General features: G+C 30.8%; 1 protein-coding gene across 1 annotated transcript; it reads left to right on the forward strand.

Moving 5' to 3' along the window:
- The first annotated feature begins 14,917 nt into the window (after nucleotides 1–14,917).
- LOC140891126 (zinc finger CCCH domain-containing protein 64) lies at nucleotides 14,918–26,093 on the forward strand. The gene is made up of 11 exons (XM_073299438.1): nucleotides 14,918–15,035; nucleotides 15,126–15,399; nucleotides 16,259–16,386; nucleotides 16,501–16,622; nucleotides 17,225–17,342; nucleotides 17,543–17,994; nucleotides 18,314–18,599; nucleotides 19,097–19,190; nucleotides 23,710–23,855; nucleotides 25,005–25,144; nucleotides 25,633–26,093. Exons 1-10 carry the CDS (start codon nucleotides 14,958–14,960, stop codon nucleotides 25,131–25,133), a joined length of 1,827 nt encoding a protein of 608 aa, XP_073155539.1. The 5' UTR covers nucleotides 14,918–14,957; the 3' UTR covers nucleotides 25,134–25,144; nucleotides 25,633–26,093.
- The last annotated feature ends 1,694 nt before the right edge of the window (nucleotides 26,094–27,787 follow it).

Consider the following 27,787-nt stretch of genomic DNA (forward strand, 5'->3'; position numbering starts at 1 on the left):
ACATTTACATATTCGGCTTTACGCATACTAAGAACTGGTTCGATTATATAAACAAAATTATTATTTTATTTTTATTTACTAGTCCTTTCGTGTATGCGTTGAGTGCTTGTAAAGTTCGTGTTTTTTAAGAAAAAACAAAAAAATTATAAATAAACGGTAAAATTAAAAAAACACAAAAATATTGTGTTTTCATAAATAAATAGTCACTAAAACATAACAATCATATCAATTTTACAGTGAATGACAATTTTGTAAATAAAAAGACACAAAATATCACAAAGTCAATGTAATTTTGGTAAATAAGCAGACATCTAATGACTAAGAAAGATAATATCATATAATATGACTTATTTGCCTAATAATTTTGGTTTTGTTGTGAATTAAGTTATGTTATAATCGTAATTTTATCTCAATTTTCACCAATTAATTGAAAGTTAGTTAATAAATGATCTCTACTTTAATACTATAGTAAGATATGATTGTGTGTTTTAATAGTATAAAAATTTGTTGCACGTGACTAATTTATTTGATGATATGTATATGCATATAAAATAACAGAAAAAAATACTACGTGAGACAAACTAAAAAAATATCTAATTAGATATTTTATGCATGTACTATTCGATATTTATTAGAAGTTACGCAACTTGAAGGTATTTTTGAATATGCATGGAGTCCAAAATTTTAATATCATCATATGCATTTAGCTATATAATTTTTCATCATTTTATCCAAAGTTATCGATGATGGTGGTGATATAACTTAGTTTTCTTAAAACTCACAACATTTCAAACCCTATATCAGCGGCCCATGAACATATTTGAATTTTTCATAACGATCTTGATTCGAATCAAATTTCATTAAGCAAGAAATATCAAAATTTTAGAGCTTTTTAAATAACTCAAGCTCGAATATAAAATTCAAGCAAGAAATATCAAATTCAAGCCTTGAAATTCTGTATGCATTCACCTCAATTAAGTTAGTTGACACCCCTACTCATGACCTATATCCACCACATGCATGTATAATCTGAATCGGCTCAATCTCGACATGATATAAAGAATATATCTTTTTTTCATGGATTTTAAAATCATATAACTTATTTTGGTACGGTGAATAAAACATATAGGGGCCAAAGATTTCAAATTCATTTATTTGTAATAACAATGAATTTCAAAGTAACCCGAAACAAGTATCGATCATTTGAAATTCATTATCAAGTAGATTCTTTATCACTAATTGAAATCCGTGCAGACGGAGTCGATCTCCACAAATTCCGAGCTCGATAAATAGACATATACACGAACAAAACTTCTTATAATTTGATTGAAAAAATAAAATAAAATTGGTTCACAATAGAGAATATACTCGTGATGATGGCAATAATGGAAGAATCTTTGAAACAAATCAAAAGAGATTTGACGTATCGATTGAGTGATATATGAAGGGTACTAATATTTAGAGAAATGAAGTGGAAACATCCCCATATATATTTTCTTTCCCGATTATCGTAAGATTGCGTTTTTGTATGTGTTGGAAGCAACATGCACATCTCTAAAGTCAAATTCTATCCATAATTGCCTAGTCCATCTTGCCCCACGCTAAATACGTTGTATAATATATACATATCTCCTCCACCACTCGCTATATTTTATTTATTGGTACTTTTCTCGCCTATTGTTTAATTGCTATTTACTTGCACAACTTTTTTTTTTTGGGTTAATTAGTACTTGAATAATCATTGTGTATTATAAGCATGGGACGACTACACCAAGATCTCTTCATTACGGCATAACGAGATTTGCCTAACTATTTTCTATGACATATATGGGCATGTCAATAATATGGCCAATATATACATACCATGAATTTTAATAAGAAAAATTGCATTTTTTGTCTTCAGATATTTACTTTTGAGATTTTGATATTCTGTTTTGTCAAATTTCAATTTTTAACAGGAATATACATACCATGAATTTTAATTAATAGGAGAAATTGCATTTTTGGTCTCCAGATATTTAATTTTTGAGATTTTGGTCTTTCGTTTCCTCAAATTTCAATTTTTGTAGGGAGAGCTACATTTTTTGTCATGTTATTTGCACTTTTGGCCATGTTCACGGTGTATTTGCATTTTTAATCACGTAACTCACTTCTTCTTTTTTTTTTTTTTCATTTTTGGTCATGTTATACAGTAAATTTTCATTTAATCATGCAACTTTGTTGGGGTGCAATAATTGTTCTTGTTGGTAGAGCGATCGAACCATGGAGTTTGGGTTTTGTGCGGTTTAAAAGATTTAAGTTGCATCATTACAGCAAGCTATGACTTTTGATAAGGCTGCAAGCGCTGGATCCTAGAAACTTGTATTTTTTTTTCATTTTTTATCTTTTAACTTGTAGTTATCTTCATTTTTTTTTCTTTTTTATCGATCATAATAGAAGTTAAATGATTTTAAAATGAAAAAAATATATAAATACATAACTACATATGAAAATTCATCGTTATAGGATAAAAAATGTAAAAAAAAAAAGTAAAAAAAGAAGAGAAATTTATAGGATCGAAAATATAAATTCGCTATTAATAGGACCAAAGGTGAAAAATGCAAATAACATGACTAAAAATATTATTTTTCCGTTTTTTAAATTTTTGTTATTTTATTTTTTTAAGTCGAAATGAAACACTGCACATGTCAGATCATATCGTTGCCACATCAGCATGCATGTCAAAAAAATGGATGATATTGCACCAAATTAAAAAGGGAGAAAACAATGATAACAAACTAAAGACCAAAATTCGACAACGTAGAAGATTAAAATCGAAAAAAAAATAAAATAATATTATTGGTACTGGTAAATGGAACTGAATATTCCAATATACTATCCCAAATCTTGTAGGTTCAAATTGTGGGTTTTAAATATTTGTAATTTTAGTTATTTCTCATACGATTTTATACTAGGTTTTAATATTGTATTTGAAATAAAGTAAAACAATTTTAGAATGAGCTTGTTGTCAATGTTTGATTAATACGGTTTATCTCGCGAGCGTGGGTACGTTGTACTTTGCAAGCTATTGTATTAATCTATAGATTTACCCAATATACATCGAATTGTAGCGATTTTGGGATTCATAAAATAAAAAGAGTTAAGAAACTTCAAAATTTTGATGAATTTCAAATTAATTTACCCGAGATATTTGTCATTTGAAAATTGATAACAAAATCAAACAAGTCCATCCAATATCAGAATTAGGTGGAACGTTATATTTGAAATGATATAGTATATTTATTTTTCGTTTTTCTTTTTTCTTAATATGAGACCATTCAGATTTCTATGTTTTCCATCACGAATCATTGTTTTTGTTCCCAAATCCAGAACATAATCTTGGTGTGGATTCGCATAATATTTTTGCCCTATCAACGTTAACAAAATTAAAATTAAACATTCAACTCAAATCTTTGACGATTTGACTCAAAGATCACACAAACAAAGAAATATGATGTACTTTCCAAAGCTTCCGTTGTTAGGTCATTTGATCTGCTGTGCGATTTGATCCGTCCAGATCACTTTAAGGACACACTACCCTCAGGATAACATCGACCAAACTCATACCATCTCCTACGTTTTTTGGGGTTAAATTATTTAATTTGAAATATTATGATTTTTCTGGCTACATATATAATAAATAGAGAACTTAAGAAAAGTGATGAAAATTTGAATCACAAATACTTATAAAAATATTAATATAAATTTATAAATATAAAAGAGAAATTACATTTTTGATCATGTAGCTTCAGTGTTTTTCTTTTTTTATTTGTTCATGTTATATCATATATATCAATTTATGATCTTAGTTATCATTTTGCAACTTTTTCTATTTTAGTTATTTTTCATCGAAGTGATGACATGTCACGTCCAATTGGCATTGTCAACATGTCTGAACTACTAATGTCAGCACTTCGATAAAAAATGGCTAAAATCAAAAAAATACAAATCGGTGGATTAAGAACTTGACTTAGCTTGAGTAATAGCATGACCAATTTTTTTTTAAAGTTCAATTTACTTACCAATAATTTAGTTTTCCCTAGATATAAAGTTAAAAGTTGAATCTTCATGAAACTATTAGTTTTATTTTCATTTTATTTAGAAACTAAGAAATTCTTAATTAAATCATTCTCAGTCCACTAAACAATAGATTGTTCTTCGGAAAAAAAAATTTGTTGGTCAATTTAAAATTCTAGATAATTGGATTGGACAAGTAAATAATGTAAATTTCATCCACTTGATGATAATTTCGTAAACTAGTCTACAATGTGAAGCTCCTCTATTCGTCCACTACCGAAATGTAGTGACTGTGAGTTTTATCAAAATAAAAATCGTTAAGTAGTTTTAGTGTGTTAATTATCCCACATCGACTGGGTAAAATTCCTGTGAAACGTGAGTTTTCATATATAGACTTGGACGATCTTCCATCTTGATTTAGTTTTTTTGATTGGGTTAAGTCAAAGTCCATGATCTTAACAAACTTCAATTGAAATTTTGATGAATTTTAATTTCAATTTATCTAAAAGATCTAAAAGATATGTGTCATTTGAAATTCATAATTAAAATCTTTCACAAAATCAAACGAATCCATCAATTCAACCGAAAGAACTAGGTAGAACGTTGTATCCAAAAGAATATATTATATTCCTTTTTTTCCCCTTAATATGAAACCAATTGGGATTTATATGTTTTCCATCATGAATCACTATTTTTTTCCAATCCAAAAAATAATATATGGATGGATTCGCATTTTTTTTTGTCCCAATCAACGTTAACAAAATTAAATGAAAGATTCAACTCAAATCTTTGATGATTTGACTCAAAGATCACACGAACAAAGAAATGTGTTGTACTTTGCAAGCTTACCTTGTTAAGATGTGTACCATCTCCAATAACTACAAGGAGAAGGATGCAATGTTTCACATTATTTTTCTTCATGTAGGGCCGTACGCTCAATTAGGGATAAATTTAGATGACCCAGTGGATCGAGTAGTTTTTTGGGGTTAAATTATTTTTTAAAAAAAACTTGAAAATATTATGATTTTCGAGCTAAACTATCAATATGTACCGTATACAGATGACAATTACCTCATAAAAAATGTTTTCCCGTAAAAAATAAATAAATAAATAAACACCAAAATATCATTTCAATTTTACCAATTTACCCTCTCCTCCCTCCTCCCAAATTGAACGCTCTCTTCCACTTGCGTTTCAGAGAGTAACCCGCCCAATCCAGGTATTAAATGCACATATAACAGAAATAATTAAAATTTATGTAATATATTACACCAGCAACGCATGTACACGTTCGCTAGTAATAAATATATAACTTATGGAAAGTGATGAAAATTTGAATCACAAATACTTGTGAAAATATTCATATAAATTTGTAAATATAAAAAGAAAATTACATTTTTTTTATCACGTAGCTTCAAAGTTTTCAATTTTTATTCTCCCGTTGTATGTTAAATACGGTTCTATTAATTATTTTGCAATTTTTTTTATTTTAGTCATTTTTTATCAGAATGCTGACGTAACGATAGACATTGACGCATTGTGAGCATGTCTGTTGTCACTCCAACTTCAGTGACAAATTAATCACTACAAATTCAGGGGGAAATGCAAGTAATTAATGGATTAAGATGATTAAAAATAAAAACATTCAAATCAAAGGACCAATAATTTAGCATTCCCTAAATATACACTTTACAACTTTGATTCTTCATGGAACTATTAGTCTCTTTTTTTCATTTTATTTTAAAAAACTAAGATAGTCTTAATTATAAATCATTTTCAGTCCTCTTAACAATAAATTTTTCTTGGTCAATTTAAAATTCAAATCAAAGGACCAATAATTTAGCATTCCCTAAATATACACTTTACAACTTTGATTCTTCATGGAACTATTAGTCTCTTTTTTTTCATTTTATTTTGAAAACCTAAGATAGTCTTAATTATAAATCATTTTCAGTCCTCTTAACAATAAATTTTTCTTGGTCAATTTAAAATTCAAGATAATTGGATATATGGAACAAGTAAATCTCAACCACTTCTTGACAATTTCATAAATTACTCTACAATGTGCGTGTCTCATGTGAGAAGCACTGATATGACATATGAAACTGACTAACTAAAGAATCTCAACGAAAACAATTTAGCATAGGTATGCAATATCTATATGAATAGTTGTAACTAGACGATTCTAGATATGATACAGTCATATAAAATCTTTCGAGAAAGACGTATTCGAATCCATGTTAATTAAATACCATCTTCTCAATATCATACCACAAACTTGCTAATAGATTCGGATTTTGACCGAAAAGAAAATGCGACCTAACAAAATGATCAAACATTTTAACGATTTTGATTGCATGCATGTCTCATGAATTATCCCAAGAATTCTTAGTCGAATCAAATATTTCTATCACGTTCTGAAATAAAACCAAATATAATCACTACACCTATGAGCTCAATCATGCATATATGTGTGTTATTGTTATATACCACGTAGAGACTTATGAATGATAGAGAAAACTTAGTAGAGATATAGGGATCGATGAAAATAGTATAAGAAATCATCAGAAGATCGTTTAAGTAAAAACTTAGGTACTTGAAAATCATTTATATATTGCTTTAGATAGAACATCTCACTTTTTGCGGAAAAAGTCTAAAAATTAGGTGGTAGCTGAGTGAAGATTAATTCAAATTAAGAATGGCTTAGGTGAATATTCATTAGGAAAACTGTAATTTTGGTTCTATATGTTTTGTCACTTTGTGATTTCGGTCCTTTATGTTTTTATATTTTAGTTTTAGTTCTGCATATTCCGATTTTCGGCAATTTTAGTCATTTTTATTCGAAAATGCTTACGTGGCACTATACACGTCAACTACACGTCAACACTGCATTGGTGTCACATCAGCGTCACATCGAAAAAAGGACTAAAATTGCCAAAAAAAAAAAAACAAAGATAGCAGACTAAAACTGAAATCTGAAAATATAAAGGATTGAAATCGCAAAATGACAAATATACAGGACCAAAAAAATAATTTTTACTTAATTTTAATATTACATTTTTAAAGTTAAGGTTCCATATGTTAAGAAAGTACATGATTCCATTAAAATTTCAATGATTTTGACCTTGCAGATCGTATGCTCCAATATAGGGCTAGCTAAGATAAGGGCACCTTTCACATCAATTTGTCAATAAAAAATAGAGTCGTCGTGTAATTAATTATATAAGATTCAATTGACACGTAATATTTATAATGGTATTTTTTTCCAAATATTTGAAAGTGTGAAAAAAATTTGTTGTGAGAATGTTGAAATGAATAGGGGTGGGGAAAAATATCGAATTTTCGGTATACCAAAGTTATCGTATAAAAAAAATACCGAATTTTCGGAAACCGAAAATTCGGGTACAGTGAAGGTATGAAATTTAAAAATTTCGATATATACTGATATACCAAAATATCGAAATAATATAAAAAAAATTAATAATATATAATATTTATAAACAATAAATTTATAATTTTTTAAAAAATTTCAATATGCTATTTATATGTACCGAAAATTTTGGTATAATATTTTTTTATACCGTAATTTTTGGTACGGTACGGTATACCACCCTTAGAAATGAATTTGGGGTGGAGTTGAAGGTGCCTAAAAAAGGAAGGAGTTTGTAATACTCTGGACTGATAAGAGCGGTTTCAGACATATTTCAGGCGAAAGAGAACATATATAAATGAATCAATCTCACATCAGAATAATGTGCAGATATGAGGTTGTACAATTGATGATGATTTAAAATATTTGACAGATGATATCATTAAGGTATATCTTTTTTCAAGAGTTCATCACATAAAAGATACACAGTTGAGCGTGTTTGATTTGGGACAATTTCGAGATAATTGACCCTTTGAGAAGTTTCTCATGTGAGTTAAATGAGAATATAAGCATTGCTAGAATGACTCGTATTAAAACAGTAACGACATTCATCAAATTTGGATTGGTTAGTTAAATCTGTAAGGACTAAGAATTAACAGGAGTGTATTTAATTCAGACTTTTAATGACTTTTAAAAATGACATACTTCTGTGGAGTTGCTAGATTTTTATTGACTTTTATAGAATGCCACATAATTGTAAAAATAATTCTATGGATTCCTGCAGACTTTTTGACAGACTTGCTTGGACATTTTTTAATGGAATTCTATAGATTTTAATTTATAACTTTAATGGTGATGAAAATAGAGATAGTTAAGTATGTACCAACAAGTACAAACTTTTTAAAATTATATAATGTATTGACAAAAATAATAAATCTATCTATCATAGTATGTTTATTTTAAATTATAATAATCGAGATATGTTTACGAAAATTATTTGCTAGGAATCCATCAAGCAAATATATCCATAAATTTTAAGAAAATTCTTAACACATTGCCTGAAAGCAAAAAAAAAAAAAAATTTAAAAACAATACAAATTATATTAACATTGTTAATATATAACAACACAATTAAACTCCGGTGAAGTAATATCTTTTTATTACAAATTATTAGCATTTAACCGACTAAAAAAAGCAATAAATAATATATTTTAAAATAAATTATAAAAAATGTAAAATAAATTACTGAACTTTTCCGATTACTTACGTAAATAATTTAATACTGTACATAAATTTAGATAAAATAGAGAAGATTAATATAATATTGTACGTAATATAATTGCTAACGTAAATATAAAAGATTTTTGTTAACGTAATAGCAATTAAAGTAAGTTTACTATTAATAATAGCAATTAACGTATATATTTTAGATTAGATAAAATAATAGCAATTAACGTAAGTTTATTATTTTATATGTTTTCATGATTTTATTTTTATGTTTTTATATAATTTTAATGTAAGAGATAGATCTGTTTTTTATGTTTGGAGAAAAATAATGATTTATAGGTTTTTTTATAATTAGAAATCTCTACAAATCTTTGGCATGAGCGGCGGAGAATTTTTTACATTTCATAGTTGTACCTAAGGTTTCAAAATTTGTACTAAATAATTTAATAGAAGTCAATGGAGATTTAATGACATTTTGGATACCTATAGACTTCTGTAGAGTTTTAAAAAGTCATATTTGAATACAACATGACTTTTAAAAACTCTATGAAATTTCATGTTGAATACCCTTAAACTTTTGTAGAATATATAAAAGTTTAGATTGAATACATCTAGATTTTTAAACTCTACAAAAGTCATTAAAAGTTATTATTTCTCTTTGATTGAATACATCCCGTAAGATTGCTTAATTTTAAGTTCATTTGATGATTCGAGGTCATTTTTAAACTTACGGGTCCTTCGGAATATGTTTGGATTGAATCGTTTGAAAAGTCATTCGAAATACGTAAGGTTATAATTATATTTATAAATCATGTAAAATCTTTAAAAAATTATGAAACCTCTAATACAACAGTAAAATCCCTTATTTTTAAAAATGGAGTACATTTGCCGTATTAAAATTATGAAACCTCTAATATAATAGTAAAATCCCTTATTTTTTAAAATGGAGTACATTTGCCGTATTTATAGAGGTTTTATGAGTAAGTTAGATCATACATGTACAGACACTACTTGACATAATCTAACGGTTGACATTTATCAATAAATGTGGGGTTAATTATTTTTTAGTGGATCTCATATGTATTGATAAATGATGACCCTTAAATCTATCATGAGATAGTGTTTGTAAAAGTAGGTTGAAATGATCCAGTTTTATGTCTGATTTTTTAAAAACATGAGATTTTATGCACGTGTAGGTTTATAACTTATATGTTTTTATTTTTTGTGGATTTTTATAAGGTTGTTAAATTATATTTGTTCCCTAATAATGTTTTTAAACCCAGGTACGGTATCGAGCTAAATCTTATTATTATTATTAAATTCGTTTGGCCCATCTACTTCGGCTCGATCGTTGTGCTTGATGGTCCAGAGTTAGGGTTCACGTTTTGAGCAGAGGTCCTTAAATATTATTCATCTTTGGTAGATCACCTTTTTAAAAGAAAAAAAAAATCTATATTTATAGGGGGAGTGGTCTATTAAGATTGCGAAAATCGGCCATTCATATTTCTGCATCAAACAAATTTTGATATATATATATATATATATATAATAACTATTTATTTATGAAAATGTCATTCTCATAATATTTTTTTGTTCTTTATGGATATTCCAATTTTTAACTAAAAAAAATAATAATAAATAGTGAAATAAAAAAAATCACATTTTTAAAATAAATATCCATAAAGAACAAAAAAATATTATGAGAATGAAATTCTCGTAAATAAGTAGTTATGAATGGACAAAATAAAATGACATTATTGTAATTAAACATATACTAAAGAGCTAATTAAAGGAGGGATTGTTCATATCAACCCCTCAACTTTAATAAAATAGAATAGATATAATAATAATAATAATAATAATAATAATAATAATAATATGATGATGAATATAAATGGTCATTTATCTATTCACAGTTAAATTTAATACTATATTTACATGAACTATAATTGTGTATACTAGCGTCCCTTGCACACGATACATGCATGTATATAAATTTTTCATGTTATTTTTAAAACTCACATGATAAATTAGATATTCAAAAGTTTAAGAATGATACGTATAAAAAAAACTATCTAATGTAAAATTTTAAAAATATAAACAAAGATAACGAGTATCATTTTGATAAATAAGATAATATCTAATGACTAAAAAAGATAGGACCATATAAAATGACTAATTTGTCTAATAATTTTGGTATTATTGTTAATTAAGTTAGAATATAATCGTAATTTCATCTCAAATTCATCAATTAATTAAAAGTTAGTTAACTAAAAGGTCTCTACTATAATAATATAGAAAAATATATATGTTTATCCTTGTTGTATTGTTTGACTAAAATCTGGAGGGAAAATTAAATTTTAGTCATGCAGATTGTTATGTTTTGGGTTGTAATTATGTGACTTGACAAAATTCGATTCTAATCCGTCTTATTGGATTTTTTGGCCATAGTAGCCATCAAACATAACAAATAATACTTATTTGACATTGATTTTCTTTTATACGTCTCGTGACTAGAAATAAATAAAGCTATTATACATATTAAAATTCACTTAAGCAAAAATAAAATAAAATGACAAGTTTTCCTCTCGTTTTGAAATATTGAATGACTTTTTTTTTTCTTTATTTTTATCATCTATCTTTGTTTAGATGGATTTTATCACGTGTAATATATGTTTTATTTTTGTTAAATGAGTCAAGTAAGATAATATTTGCGTCAAATAAGATTCGACAGATGTTGTGATTTCAAAAAAAAAATGATTAAAAAAAAACATCAGAACCAAAATCAAACATAACAAGTTATACGGTTATTGGTTCTCACGTCATAAAAAATATCTTTACAAGTTATACGACGAAAATCCAAAACAAACAACTTACGAGATCGAAATTACAATTCTCCCAAATACTGAGCAAGGACTTGTGAAACCAAAAATCTTGTGTATATATTCCAAAATCATTATATCTATATGTGAAAAGGCAATTAGATAATCATGTCCCTAATCAATTTCACGTGCTAAGTTAGCAAATTATTAGCATTATAGACAAGAAATTATTATGTTTCTATGCATGCGTGCATAACATAGGAACAATTATTATGTCTAAGCAATTACTTTTATCCTTTTATTGCACGAGTGCCTTGCCTTGGGATGTCACAAAACTATATAAAAACCAGCCCTTTTCCTAAGTTGCCTTGGGATGTCACAAAATTATTGCACGACTTCTTGTGAAGATAAAATGCTAAAAACATGCAAAAGTTTATTTATTTATTTATTTTTTGTAAAAAAAAAAGGTCGATCTAAACAGACCATTTCGAAACAAAAAAAACACACTCCGTCAAGCAAATCAAATTGTACAAAAAAAGTAGTACGAATATTTCGAGTTACAAAATTTGATGATATATATATATATGTATATATATTTCTTTTGGTATTTTATTTTTGGACACAATGATAATTCTCTTTAGACTTTATAATGTTGTGCACATATGGACTTTGGTGCTACTCAAAGTGGGCACAATACATTAGGGTTGTAGCTAGGTGGGGCTAATTGGTTGAAATCAGTTCCAAATGCAAAATCACAAATATAGAAAGTAAATCCATGAGTTAGGCCAATTTCAAAAAGATTGCTTATTTTTTTCTTCTTTTTTTAATTAAAAAAATATCAAGAAATAAAGATTTCTAGGTCATCCTTGAACATCCTCAATGTATACAGTCATATACAAGGCCACACGCACTATGTGGAACCGAAATTTCGTTCTCGTTTCAATCCAAATTGAATATATATATATATATTTCTTTCACGTGCCTACCTATCATGCCCACCAATGATGTGGCACTATTCTATTGGATGTGATAAAGATGTGGTCCAATAGAATAGTGCCACATCATTGGTAAGCATGACAGTGGGCATGATAAGTGAGCACTTGAAAGAAACTATATATATATATATATTAATGCACGTGGCTGCTATAACAATCTACTCATCTCTATTGATTCTAACTTCTGATACAAATCTTGAGAATCGATTGCATCAATGAATTTAGGGTTAACTTATGATAAACTTACAAATAAGAAACAAATATGAAATCGTGAACATCGTAGAATAAAAGCAAATATATATATATATATATATATATATATATATATATATATATATAAAAAGAGAGATAAGTAGGTTGTTATAGCAGCCACATGCATTAATATCAAAGAGAAAAAGTGTTTAGATCATGGATTTTCAAAATCATGAATTTTAATTATAGTTTTGTTATTTACAATAAAATAATATATCAAATATTATATCTTCACCTTAATTTTACATATTAGTAATACAAAACAAAAATAAATTTTAAATAACATCATTATTGAATTTGAAATTCATCATAATTAACATGAAATACTATATATTTGGGCTCATTTAATACTAAATTAGATACTCACAAGGGCAGAGATGCGTACTACTTATTTGACGTCTTTAAGACAACAATCAGCATTTCCTTCATTATCTAAGATGAGATAGAATGGGAGAGGATTTTCTGACATATACTATTATGATCTAACGTAAAAGAGAGTTTGCTTTAAGCATAGATTCAAATTCCAAAATTGATTAATATTATACTCCAAAGGATCGCAGGTCACAGATTCAATAGTACGAGTGTATGTCAATTCAGATCATCTTTTTATCTTTTAGTCAGGAAATGTTCAACTGTATTAAAAAAAAGTTGACTCCGAAGGGGACCCCATTCCACATGAGTCAGAGACTCAGTGGTTCATACGGAGGTTAAATCGAGAGATGCGCACGAGCGGGAGGGACCTGAGGGAGGGAGCAACATGACCAACCCCCGGAGCATATCCCACAATATTTCAGTAGAAATATGCTCAACACGAAGATCGAACCCGTAACGCTGGAGAATTTTTTTCCACGTTATCTCAGGCCTTAGCAACTCGCCTATGCCCTTGTGGGCATGTTCAACTTTATTCATTAACATTGAATGATTGGTTTTAGAAATATTTATCTATTTAAAAAAATTCATTAGTTTCTTGCAGGAAGATGATGGTACAAAATATTATATTATCAAAGTTTTTGTCGGAGGTTTTCGGATCATATGAGTTCCATACAAAATTTATCGAAGATCTTGCTAATGAGATTTTTGACACTACAATGAATAACTATCTCACTCATGATTTTAATTGTTATGTGTTTTTTTTTTCTTGTCAAAAAATCTTAGTCTAGGTGAATTTGAAATTCTAATTTCGCCATTGGATACTCATGCTATTATGTAATAAAATTTTAAAATATTTTATTTCAATAACTTGATCAAAACAAAAGCTGTACAATTATTTTTCCCAAAACCTTAAAAGTTAGAAGAATTTTCTTAAAAAAAAGAGAGGAGAAATAAATTCAGTTCTATTAATCTATGTATAACTTATTCCAATCAATTTCACCTTATTTTCGTCATATTATTTATCTATTTATTAATTAATAATTTTACATCAATTAAATCAAATAAATTATAATCTATCCATCAAATCAAAAAATGTATTAACTATTTTATTTATTTATTTTTAATTTACATTATATTACTTATTTATGGATTACTTATCATATCAATCAAACCAAACGATGCCTAAAAGGGCAATCAAACTATACCGTGCAGATCTTTACTGGGCTTAGAATCTGGACTTCATTTTCAGAAGCCCATTCTTTTGGGCCCAAAACCGGTGTCGAGCTTTCATATTATGCAAACCAATCAAACCACATACAAGTATACAACGTAGTATGAATAACAATTTTTTTTTTCTTTTTTTTTGGAAGCCAAACAAATAAAGGTAAATAACAAATATCATGAATCGTAAAACTGTAAACAAATTTCGATGTCATATTTACGCATAAATTTAGCTAATATGAGATGTTGAAATTCGATAATATAGTATATATATATATATGTAAATAATAATTTTGATTAATTTCAAATTTTTTTCTTATAAATAAGCTATGGTTTATAATTCATTTGATATTAAAATAATTTTCTGTGAGACGATTAATTAAATTCATTTCAATAGTGATAAAATATAAATAATATTTTTGATATTAAAAATAATATTTTTCGAAACGAGAATTTTGTTATCAGTTTTTCTGTTTTTATTTTTTTTAACAATTTTCATAATATGTTATATTTTTTTAAAAAAATTTAATGGTTCTATATTTCTGGGAATAGCCGCTGGTTTTATTGTATAATAAGTATTATTTGATTATTCATTAATTAATTCTCAGCTCAGCAATCTGGAAGCTAATCGCCGTCTCCGGCATGGCCGCCGCTCCAAGAATCCTTCTCTCCGGCGATGTCCTCGGCCGCCTCTCCCAGCTTTTCAAGCGTGTTTCCTCTGTATGCAACACACCTCCGTACTCACTCACTCATTTATCGATTCCAACTCCATTAATCTTTCGATGTATTGACGCCATCTCAAATTTTCAGGTGAACAAATCGGCAGGTCCGTTCGATGCGTTGCTGTGCGTTGGTCAGTTCTTCCCGGAATCCCCTGACCAGCTCGAGGAGTTCAACGACTACCTCGAAGGACGCTCTCAAATCCCTATTCCGACTTACTTCATTGGCGATTATGGCGTTGGTTCTGCAAAGATTTTGTCCGCTGCTGCTAAAAATTCAGCGAACCTAGGGTTTAAGATGGACGGCTTGAAAGTCTGCGAGAATTTGTATTGGTTGAGAGGCAGTGGGAAGTTCACGCTACACGGTGTGTAATTACCTACTCCTAACAATTTAGCCTTTTTAATATGAGTTACCTGTTGAACACTTTTCCCTCGTGGTTTGAAATTTGCATCGGTTCTTCAATATGTTTCTGTGTACGGCTTTTTTTTTGGTTGGATGAGTTTTTGCATTTAAGTGCTGGAAATGTAGTGTCGCGAATTGACCAAAATGTTGTTAAAGCGCGATGGACATGACTAAAACGTAACCAGAACTGTTTGTCTCATGAAGCCTGACCTCATGAGATGTTGATGTGCTTTACCAAGTATTCAAATCCCTATGACTACTATTAACCAAACGAAACAAATGTAGTTAGACGCCTCATTCATCCTTGTATGTGATGTTTATAGTCCTTTAAAAAGCTTTATGTTGGGTGCGGATGAAAGTCATGTCTGGATTATTGAATGATTACATTGACAACGCACTTTGTGTTGAGGGTGAAAAAAAGAAGAATGAAAATTGACAAAAAAAAAGAAGAGAAAAAGAATTGATGTTGGGGTGCAAGTATAATGTTAGACTTGCTTCAGTGGATGTTATTGTTTTTGTTAAACTGCAAGGGGCTTTTGTTTTTAGGCCTAACTTCACAAGGCAAATGTATCAGATAAAAATGTGATTTTCCCACAAATCTCTACTTGCATAATGTTTTTAATTTAAAGTTCCCGCTTGTTGTTATAGATTTTCTTCATGCTTTTGGCTCGTATACGTTTCTTGCAAGTACCTTAAATCTATTTGCTTTTTGATTTTTGAAAGCTGATCAGTGCTTGTGAGTTTGGTTGGAGCCTTAAAAGGGCTGTATCATGCATATCTAACAATTTGCATCCTGTGCTAATATGAAAACTCGTGTTCAGGTCTTTCTGTGGTATACTTGTCTGGTAGGCAGTCTGCAAGTGTTCAACAATTTGGTACTTACAGTCAAGATGATGTTGATTCGCTGAGGGCATTCTCTGAGGAGCATGGAATCGTGGATCTTTTCTTGACATATCCTACTTGTAAACAGATAGTTCTTGATTACTCTCTCTCTCTCTCTCTCTCTCTCTCTCTCTCTCTCATTATCGTCTTGCCTTGATCTTTGCTTCCTTCACTTGATTTTACTAATGAATGGCCCAAAGGGGTCACAAATAGAGCTGCTGCATCTGAAGTTACGTCTGCAATGTCGGATTCATCTACCGGTGACTCCACCTTATCAGATTTAGTATCAGAGATCAAACCACGGTAAGGAATGTTTAATTTGCTCATGTGGCATTGTTTATCCAGAGGATTTTGGTCAAATCACGAAAGGTTTATGGTTTTGACTGTAATATCAATGAAAACAAATTTAGAAACATGTTAAATTGAAAAAGCAAATCTAAAAGTTTGGCCATATATGTCCAAATGATAAAATAAGATAGGTATATGATTTGACCAACTAATGTTAGGCTGTTAGTTCGAGAAAAAATTGACTCAAAGCTTTGCAGAAATCCATGCTAAGAATTTCCCAAAAATAAATCCTGTAAAAGAATGGCTGATATTATGAGAAAAGAGTGTACCTTCTGAAACAGCATGTGGAACACAGGTAACATATAGTTGTAAATAATACTGGTGACTGGCTTGAAAGAATTTAGTTAGTTTACTGTCTAAATGTTTAGTCGGTAGATTTTGGAAGTGAGAGTTTTAGCCCAGCAGCAGTGCTTGCAAAATCTCTGTAAAGTGAAATAAATTGAAGAGTAGGTGTTTGGAAAATGTGCGAAAATGATTTTGTAACGTTTTGTTGTGATACATGATACATTAACATTTTCCCCTGATATAATTTCTAACATGATGTCACTTTATGGTAGCTACCATATTGCAGGCACAATTGGTGTCTACTATGATCGGGAACCTTATGTTAATGTTGGTGCTGTCCATGTGACTCGTTTTTTAGCCCTCGGTTCAGTTGGAAATAAAAACAAACAGGTTTTGTTCTTCTTCAAGTTTTATTCTCTCATTTCTGCGCATGTGACTTTCTGCTTTGTATGTTGCTAAATTCTTGCTACTCTTGTAAATTCTGGATTTGCATACCTGAAGAATGCCATGTAGACTGTTATGCTTTTTATATTTTTAATTTAATGACACTAAAGCTACTAACAGTTGATAATTTTTACGTTTGCTGCCAGAAGTTCCTTCATGCGCTTTCACCTAAGCCAGCATCCATGATGTCTGCTGCTGAGATTTGCACAAAGCCGCCAAAAACTACTTTGTCTCCTTATTCATTTACAGAAAATGCCAGCTCTGCTGATCAAGCAGTAAAAAGATCTGGCGACGGTAGTTCTGATACACAATATTGGCGTTACGATGACTCTCGCAAAAGAATGAAACGTGGAGATGGTGATGGTGAGAGGATGTGCTTTAAATTTATATCCTCTGGGTTGTGTCCAAGAGGAGATAAGTGCCACTTTCGTCATGACGTAGATGCAAGAGAACAATCTGTCAGGGGTGTGTGTTTTGATTTTTTAAATAAGGGAAAATGTGAAAGAGGGACAGATTGCAACTTTAAGCACAGTTTACAGGAAGAGGGTGAAGGATTTTCTGGAAGGAGATCTGAATCTGGCACCGGAAGCTCAAACAGGTCAAAGATTATTGAACTTTTGTTCTACTGTTTGTTTTTTATTTACATTAGACCTAAATGCCAATGGACAGTTCTCTTTAAAATTCGTTAGATGAAAAACTGTTTAGTTGTGGATCAAAACATTACTAAAGAATCATTGAAAGCGTGAAATTGGATAAGGTTTTGTTATTATGATTCAAGATCCATATATATCATAGTTTTTTACTTGAAAAGTCTGCATAGCTTTATGCAGCACTGGCTTGCTATATTGCTATCTTATGGTTGTTTCCATTTTCTTGCACGACATAAATCAACAACTGTATACATATTAGTGTTTCAGGTCCAAAGAATGCTGGTTTTGTTTGTCAAGCCCCAGTGTGGAGTCTCATTTAATAACCTCAATAGGAGAAGACTATTATTGTGCACTCGCCAAAGGACCATTAGTCCAAGATCATGTGCTCGTAATACCTATTGAACATGTGCCGAGCACGCTTACTTTACCTCCAGAATGTGAAGCACGCTTATCTGGATTCCAGAGCAGCCTTAAAGCTTACTTTAAGAGCCAAGGGAAAATAGGAGTTTTTTTTGAGTGGATATCTAATCGTGGAACACATACCAATCTTCAGGTGTGAAAATTTCTACTCTTTTGACCTGGGCATGTTTTACTAACAATTGCTGGTAGTATGGCTTGTCCAGTTGCCCATATATACATGGAATAAATCCTCTTTACTTTGTGTTACGTGTTTGTTGCTTGTGTTTTGCTTTTCCTTTTGACGGTGAGCTTATATTGTTGACTTCACATCCTTTTCCCTGATGTACATTGAACAATATATATTAAGAGATTGGGTTTTTTGTCTATTGTTGATATGAGTAGGGTCATGCTTAGACTTTTGTTGTTAGTGGATCACTTGTCCGCCTATTGTAATTAATAGCTTTCCCGTAATTAATATAATATTGTTTCTTATCCAAAAATAAATAAATAAATATATATATATATCACCTGCTCATTAGTCATCAATTATTTATGTGCGGTTATTGGCTTTAAAGTTTTATAAAAAAATCTCTGAATGATTCCTCAAGTATCTTTATGAATGTTTTGGCTCCATCGTTTATCTTCTTGCAGGCTGTTCCTATACCGTCATCTCGGTCAACTTCTGTCAAAGATATTTTCAATTTAGCCGCGAAGAAGTTGGGTTTCAAGTTCACAACAGTTGAAAGTAAGCTTTTATTTGGACTTCAAGTGCTACTATCAACTCATAGATACCTATACAAATAAATGAGATATGAAACGAACCCTAAATAGTGGAATTAGAGTGAGTATTAGGCATAAGATCCTGAAACAGATGCAAGGTTAATCGCAAAGGCTGTCATATTTCATACCTTTTAATTTTAATAAAGGAAAACCTAACAGTAAGACGAATGTACATTGTGAATCTGAATTATAACTTGAAGATTCAGATGTTTTCCCTACATATTGGAAGCAGTCAAGCATCACTGACGGAAATAAATGCGTTTTTGGAAACAAAGGCCAGTCCCATAGACCATATGTGTAGGAAGAAGTCCATGATAATGTGGTTCGTATCTATAAAAATGTAGTTGGTTCATTTTGATTTACTTTAAGGAGTTCTTGGTAGCAAGCTGTGCACTCCATATTAGATGTTATTGGCTTGAAAATAAACTACTGTTTTCGAAATTATAATCACATTTTTCTTATTTAATGTTTTTGTGACACATATATTCATAACATGAGAAAAATGTAGGATATTAAACTATAAATAGCTATTCCAGTTAAATCTTGCATTCATGAACATCATCGTTACCTAAAGTGTGATGCTTTCTCTTTAATCTGTCACATATCTATATTAACTGGGCCATTTCTGACTATGCAACCTTTGCCCACTTTTCTTTTTGCTTTATGAGTGTGTGCATCCCTTCTAGTCTGAAATTGAAGCCAATCGTATCCTTGTTCTCATGTAATTGATTTCTGATATCTTGATGTAAAAATCTTCCTTTGGACCATGGTGCGTAAGTTAAATATTTGAACAGAATTATATACACCTCAAACTTGCAATATACTATATTTTAAAATAACCATCATTGTTTGTAAAACCTGCTTACACTTGCGTCCTTTCTTATTTGTCTAATCTTTAAGATACTTGTCATTTTTTGCTGCTGCTTGTTCTACGTGTTGATCCTAGGTACAATTCTCATTTACAGTAAATGAGTTTGAATATTATGGACTCTTGGGTATGTTTGAAGTTGGGGGCTTGAGTTGGATCTTGTGTGCTGGTCATTCACCCCTCTTTCAAATTCCAAAATTATACCTCCAAACTATTATTGGTATCAATGAAAAATTAAATTGAAAAACTATCAACTGTGCTACAATTCATGGCTACAATTATGGCCTCCCTTGAGGTTGATCAACACAAAGAATACCTTCTTGATGAATGGCATGTTGAGTGCAATGAGCCAAAACTTGAGTGAGGAAAAGTATTGAGTACTAGATTTTACTTTGGGCATGAAGATAGATAAAGATTTTTAAATCTTGAAAGCTTCTACAGGAGGATGTCTTGTCCTCCCTGTGATTATAAAATTATATATTTATTATTTAATTTAATTTCTTATAAAAACATAGTCAATGAAGGTTTAAGTTCATTTTTTTGTGAACTAATGATGCCAAGACTCTGAATATAGTTGTCAGCAATCAGCATTCAGTACCCCTGAGACAGGTATCCTCTAGAAATTAGTACATTGGAAAACAACAATTTTTCTCTTTATCAAATGTAAACTGGATAACAGGTTGTTTACACAAATTTTGTCTAGATGCGGGCCTGCCAGGCCCAAAATGCATCAATTTAAGTGAAAAATACTCTCAGTCTAGCTTCTAAGAATTCAAGTGAAATGAATACTAAATTCGACCGTTTGTTATGATCTCCTAAGCTAATATGCACTAAAACAAAAGAATACAATGGAAATGACCCTAAAATTGACGAAATAAACTCTCAACATAATTATATACTCGCAAATCTAGTGGAATTTACGAAATAAAATTGCGAAAAATTTGCTAGAAACTGGAATGAAAGACGACCTAAAATGCTAGAAATCGAAAATGCGAGAATATGAAAATTGCAGATTATTTTGCAAGTTTGGAGTTGTTGGAGATGTGTGTTTTCTTCTGCCGATTGATTATTTTGCAAGTTTGGAGTTGTTGGAGATGTGAGTTTTCTTCTGCCGATTAATTATTTTTCTTTTACTGTCCGTGAGGCGGTTCCCACTCTCTAGCTGCTCAACTCCCCACTTTCACCATCTCCGAAAGTGCATGCAAGTTAGGTCTGGCTCTTGCTAACTGGTCTATTCTATCAACTGGGTCGGGCCAATTTTGACCTGAATGCTGCTTATCATCAGGCTTCTCGTATTGAGCCAACAAATTATTTTTAGCACAAACAAATGCCCCCTGCAGGCATTGGGCCCATTGAGCCAAAATGCCTGTTTTAAATCTTCTAATCCAATTCATTTTCTCTGGTAAAGCCCAAGAAGCCCAAATTTACTCACATAGTGGATGGTGACCTTCGGCAGAAAAAGCCAAGCTAATTCAAAAACCAAATTTAAAAATTCCAACGGCTGCTTTTTTTCATCACCAAATTTTTCTGCAGATCTTACCAAAATCTTGATTGCCTCAAATCTTTTGGAATTTGCATGTTCAAATCCCCATTTCCTTGAGTGAAGCCCTAATTATTTAACTCCAAAATTTTCAACTCTTCCTTTCTATCCCACAAGTTCCCTTTGATCGTCATCACCATCAATCCCCATCACTGCCGGTCCGTTGTCTGCTGGCCACACCACCGCCGCAGTCGACCCGTGCACCGTTGTCCTAATTCGATTGTTACTCCTCCGACCAAGATAGTTTCAACCTCGCCTCTCGTCTGTGCCTCTCTTTCGACCTTTACAGCTAGCTTGCTTCTCATCGTTTCTGATCGGTTGCCACAATGAGCTATTTTTGCTCCTTTTCCACTGTGTTGGTGTCTTCTTCATCCAACTCAGCCGCTTCTCTGATTTCCCAGCCAGTGGTCTCACCTACTTTTTGACTTTTGTCTACTCTTCTCTGTCACTTTGGACTCCCAGCCAACGAATGCCATTCAGAAAATTGATTCCACTGGAGTTATAGCAATTTGGTCCCAAGAAGAATCCGTGCTCGTTCTTGGAATTTTTCCGAGCTCAAACGTTGTCATCGTTGTGCCTTCTTCAGCAACTCCCTAATCTCACACCCTTAGACCCTTATACCCACAACTAATCTCCAAGAAATGGGTAATTCCTTAGTTCCTCTTCTTTCTTTCCGAGAATATATGTATTTTTCTGAGTATAAATTCATGCATCACAAAATTTAAAGCATTATAGACATGGTGTTATTACCTGGAATTCGATTATGTTCTCGTTAAAAGCATTTTGTTCCCATTCATGAGAATTATGGGGTCATGATCATGGTTAACTTCTTCACAATACGGTAGACGGTGTCTTTCGTTGTTTCCTTGAGATTTTCTGCCTTAATAGTTGGCTCTTTGTCTGCATTGTTGGTCCCAAACATCCGTAGCTACCTTATTTTGGTATCTTGGAATCACTTGCATGCTTTTGCATCTTGCATTAGGTTTCGTAGGGTGTTTGATGATCTTGCAGCTTTTGGACATTAGTTGGCCTTTTAGGATTTATTATTTATAAGTAGACCTCCCAGTATTGTAGAGTTACTCCATTGGCCTTTATTGATCTTTGTATTCCCGTGATGCGACCCTACTTCTCTGGCTTATTTTCTCCTGCATTCATTTGAGGCTTATGAATTCCTTGAACAAAATATGGCCATGTGATTGGCCTGCAATTCTTTCAACCATGTCTTGAACAGAAACTTCTTGTGAGTTTCTTCTAACAAAGCTTTTGTGTAGATGCAACTTGCAAGCGTGCCAAGTGCAAATTGCACCAATTTGAGTGAAAAATACTACAGTCTAACTTCTAAGAATTCAAGCGAAATGGATAGTAAATTTGATCGTTTGTTATGATCTCCTGAACTAATATGCACTAAAACAAAAGAATACAATGAAACAAACTCTCAGCATTATTATATATTCACAAATCAGGTGGAATTTACAAAATAAAACTTTGCTAGAAGCTGGAATGAAAGACGACCTAAAACGCTAGAAAATCGAATGAAAAGTCTAAGAATGCGTGAATATGAAAACTGAAATTTGCAGAGTATTTTGCAAATGTTCTGTCGATTTAACTATTTTTCTTCTACTATCCGTGAAGTGCTTGCCCACTCTCTAGCTGCTCAACTCCCCACTTCCCCACCATCTACAAACATGCAAGTTAGGTCTGGCTCCTTCTAACTGATGCTACCTGGGTCAATTCTATTAACTGGGTCGGGCCAATTTCTGCCCGCACCGTTGCTCATCATTGTTGGCCAAAATGTATGGGCTTATCTAAATGGGCTTCTCGTATAGAGTCAAAAAATTATTTTTAGCACAAACACAAGCTTTATAAAGATGTTGATACTCAAAGATAAGTGTTCTAGACCTTAATAAGAATGGAACACCTCTTGCACTATCAGGTGCTGCTATATTTTTCCTTCCATGGTTCGTACATTTCTTCAGATTGGAAGCCCTATCCAGTATGTTAAGAATGAAAGTAAAGTTGTGTATTTTTTTTTTAATCATAAACACTTTCACTTTATCTCTGTTATTTTCTATTCAGATGAGAATAGTTCTGAAGGACGGAAATTACTGCGAATGCATCTTGATAAGAATCAGAGTTTATTTTATGTGGAAGCTCCTGGGGGAATATTCATGTCACATGTCATCGAGGAGAATGAAAAATTTCCTGCTCAGTTTGGTCGCGAGGTACGAATATTAAACTGCTACAAGCAAGTTTACAACTTCTCAGCTTTAAAAGTAATGTTGAACTCTAAAAAAACTTTAAAAGTAGTGCGCCATCAAATTATGCTCTATACTTGTTTCCAACCTCTTTCTGCAAGAACACAAATCCAATGTTGCTGTTTTACTTTTGTACAATGTCATATCCTGTACAACATAATTGCACGATCCCCTTAACTCTGGATCCTACTGTATAACACAATTAGGGGTGCAAACAAACCGAATCGAGCCGAATAATGGTAAAATTTTAAGGCTCGATAAGAGTATATTCGAGTTCGAGCTCGATTCGAAACTCGATAATTTCAAATATTTTGGCTCGATTTCGGCTCGAAATGAAGTTCGAATTCGAGTTCGGCTCAAAATATTCGAACCTATTCGTGAACTATTGCTCGAATATTATGGTTCGAAAAGCTCGAAATGTTTGAAAAAGTTCGAAATTTATATATATTTATTATATAATTATATTATGTTAATTAAATATTAAAGCTCGCAAACTATTCGCGAACTATCGAACAGAATAATTTTGGCTCGAGCTGGGCTCGAAAAAAGTTCGAACATGTTCAAATTCGGCTCGAGTTCGATAAGTTCGAATACGAATCAAATATTTATCGAGTGGACTCGTAAAACTCACGAACCGGCTCGGTTCGTTTGTACCTCTAAACACAATTGCACGATTCACATAACTATGGATCCTAATCTGTTCCAAATCTTTAATAAGTGATACAACCTTGCTAGTGCATGATTGAGTTCCGAAGACCAGCGTACAACTTAAATCCGCACTGACGAAACGATAAGTTTCTTACCATCATCTTGTTTTTTTAGTGAAAACACATATGCTTTCCCTCCTATATGGCACTCCATTTTTTGGGATCCAAATGGCTGCAGATGATTTTTTCAGCATTTTAATACCAGATTGCTTTTTAGTGGCCCGCTCATTCAACTTGACAACCTAGATGCAAAATCGGCTCCCCTTTTTCTTGGCTTCCATGATTTCTGTCAACTTGACAAACCTAGATGCGAGATCAACTTTCCTTTTTCTTGAAATACCATGCATTCAACTTCAACTCCGAACATGAAATTTTGATCATCTTCACTTTACAACGTTTGTTATGGTAGGTTCTGGCTGGGTTGTTGAATATAGCTGATAAGGCTGATTGGAGGAATTGTCAACTGAACAAAGAAGAAGAAACAAAAATGGCTGACGAATTTAAATGTCGATTTGCGGAATATGACCCAAACAACTGATACAAGGGCAAGTAAGTTAACCTCATTTACAAATATACCTTTTTTTTAATTACAAAATGGTATATTTTGCTTTCAAACAGGGTTCGTAGAGAGTGGGGGTATTTTGCCTTTACCAGGATTCAAACCAGACCTCTCATACCATAAAGAGTTGCCGGACTCAAATGAGATGGAAATGTATTTTCTTTGTTATTGATATTGAAGTATATATACAAGTTTACATGATTTAGTTGCCTTACGAGTTTAGGAATATGGAACAGAATATTTACTGTAGCAATATTAAAGATAAACGATAAAATTTATACTCTTAATTCAAATGTTGGAGAGATATCTGTTGGGATGTTATATTCTATCAGGGACTATGCAGATCCAACCACCAGGTGGTGACTATAAGCATACTTTTCATCATTGCTTTATTGTGATTTGGTTTGTTTTTATTGTTTCAAACTAAATTTTGGTTCGGCGAACATAGTATAACGTTGGAATTCCTTTCTCGCTTCAGTCCTGGATTCATCCTGGATGGTAAACTTTCATCACAAAATGGAAGGACGTTCTAGCTTCACACAGTGTGGGCGCTCGAGTACATCACGATTAAGTTGCTGGTGCATGGAGAAATGAAGTTGAACCATTCAGAAGCCAAGTTACCGAGCACTCTCAAATCGAGTTACTTGAGCAATTCATGATGAGCAACGATGGACTAGAGGTTTTTGGATAAGGGAGTGGGTATTTTGGTAGTCTTGTACTGCTTGTTCCATACCTGATGACAAAGTAGTCGCTTTTGAAAGTGTGCCCAAGTATACTTTCAAGTGTGATGATTTATGTCCTCAAAAATTACAATTTCGTTAATTTCTGCTCTCAAATACTGAGCTGTAACGATTATTGAAGAAGAGGATCACCTATGTTACATTTTATACAGGTTCGGTGACACAGAAAAACGACATTAATATGAAAACGGGTGACGGATTTTTGGGGCATGTTAGTACGCTACGTAGACATGTATGCTTTTGTTTTTTTTTTTTAAATTCACCTCTGCATTCTGTGTGTTTGTCATTTACCTTCTTTTTTTTAAAAAAAAATCAAATATAAAAATTATAACATATATAAGAGTTAGAGGATGTTTGGTTAAACTTATTAAAAACAGCTTATAAGCTGTTTTAGGAGCTTATAAGTTAAGTCTTATTTTAAAAATAAGCTGTTAAAGTGTTTGGATAAACTTATTTTAAACAACTTAAAGATGTTGATGCGTTTGGTTTTATAAGATCTTTTTATTGTTAAAATTACCAAAAGGGTATAATAATATGAAGGTAAAGTAAATATTATATATATACAAAAATAATTTTAAAATTTTATGATAAATGTTAAAATTAAATAAAAACTATTTTATATTTTAATTTATATAAATCTCACACTATGAATTTTTTTTAAAATAATATATGTATTATTTTAAAATTACTCAATAATATCTTGATAGTATAGCTTTTTTTTTAATTATAAGAAAATGATAGAAAAAAATTATTTAAAATTATATATATTATTTTATATTTAAATATATAAAAATCGTATGCTTTGATTTTTTTTAAAAAAATATTTAATGGTAAAATAGTATCTCGATAGTTTAGTTTTTTAAATTATAAAAAAATTATAGAACAAAACATTATTTTTTTGACCGGGAACAAAATATTATTTTAATATATGTAACAAATTGATAAAAAAAACTATAATTGAATATATTATGAAACTGAAAAAAATATATAAAAGGATAATATAGAAGGATAATAGTGGGAAACAAAATATTAAAATAAGATCTTTTCGTAAAAATTAGGGGTGTATCTACTTTTTTAAAAACAACTTATAAGCTGTCAAACAGCTTATTTTGACAGCTTATAAGCTGTTTTGAAAAAAAATTACCAAACAGTTTTGGAGAGCTTAAAAGCTCCAAAACAGCTTATAAGTTGTTTTTAAGAGCTTAAAAGCTGTTTGGCTAAACTTATTAAAAAAAGCTTATAAGCTCCTAGAGCTTAAAAGCTATTTTACGAGCTTATAAGCTGTTAGAACTTATTTTAAAAATAAGCCGTTAAAGTGTTTGGCTAAACTTATTTTAAACAACTTAAAGATTTTGTTATGTTTGGTATTATAAGATCTTTTTATTGTCAAAAAATTACCAAAAATGGTATAATTATATGAAAATAATATTTCGAGTTATACATATACGAAAATAGTTTTAGTATTAAAATATAAAATTATTTTAATATTTTACTTTAGAAAAATTTATGTGATTTGTAAATTTTTTTAAAATAATATTTAATATTTAATGGGTGGAGGATATGATGAAAATTTATGAATATATTCAAGGATATTTTAAGGAGATAGAATATTAAAATAAGATCTTTTTGAAAAAAATACCTCCCCTTTACTTTTTTAAAAACAGCTTATGCTTGTCAAACAGCTTATTTTGACAGCTTATAAGCTATTTTTAAAAAAAATTTCCAAACAAAATTTGAGAGCTTAAAAGCTCTCAAACAACTTATAAGCTGTTTGAAAGAGCTTTTAAGCTCTGCCAAACATCCTCTTAATGTCAAATACAATAAATAGAGTAGGTGAATATAAAATTTTTATAAATAAATGTGTGTTACCTTATATATATATTGCTTAAACAT

Source organism: Henckelia pumila, chromosome 3, assembly GCF_033568475.1.
Source record: "Henckelia pumila isolate YLH828 chromosome 3, ASM3356847v2, whole genome shotgun sequence".
Lineage (NCBI taxonomy): Eukaryota > Viridiplantae > Streptophyta > Magnoliopsida > Lamiales > Gesneriaceae > Henckelia > Henckelia pumila.

Coding starts and splice junctions, on each gene's coding strand:
- LOC140891126 (XM_073299438.1), top strand. CDS start 14,958: ATGGCCGCCGCTCCAAGAATCCTTCTCTCCGGCGATGTCCTCGGCCGC. Junction 15,036..15,125: donor TTTTCAAGCGTGTTTCCTCT/GTATGCAACACA, acceptor TCAAATTTTCAG/GTGAACAAATCGGCAGGTCC. Junction 16,623..17,224: donor GTATCAGAGATCAAACCACG/GTAAGGAATGTT, acceptor ACTTTATGGTAG/CTACCATATTGCAGGCACAA.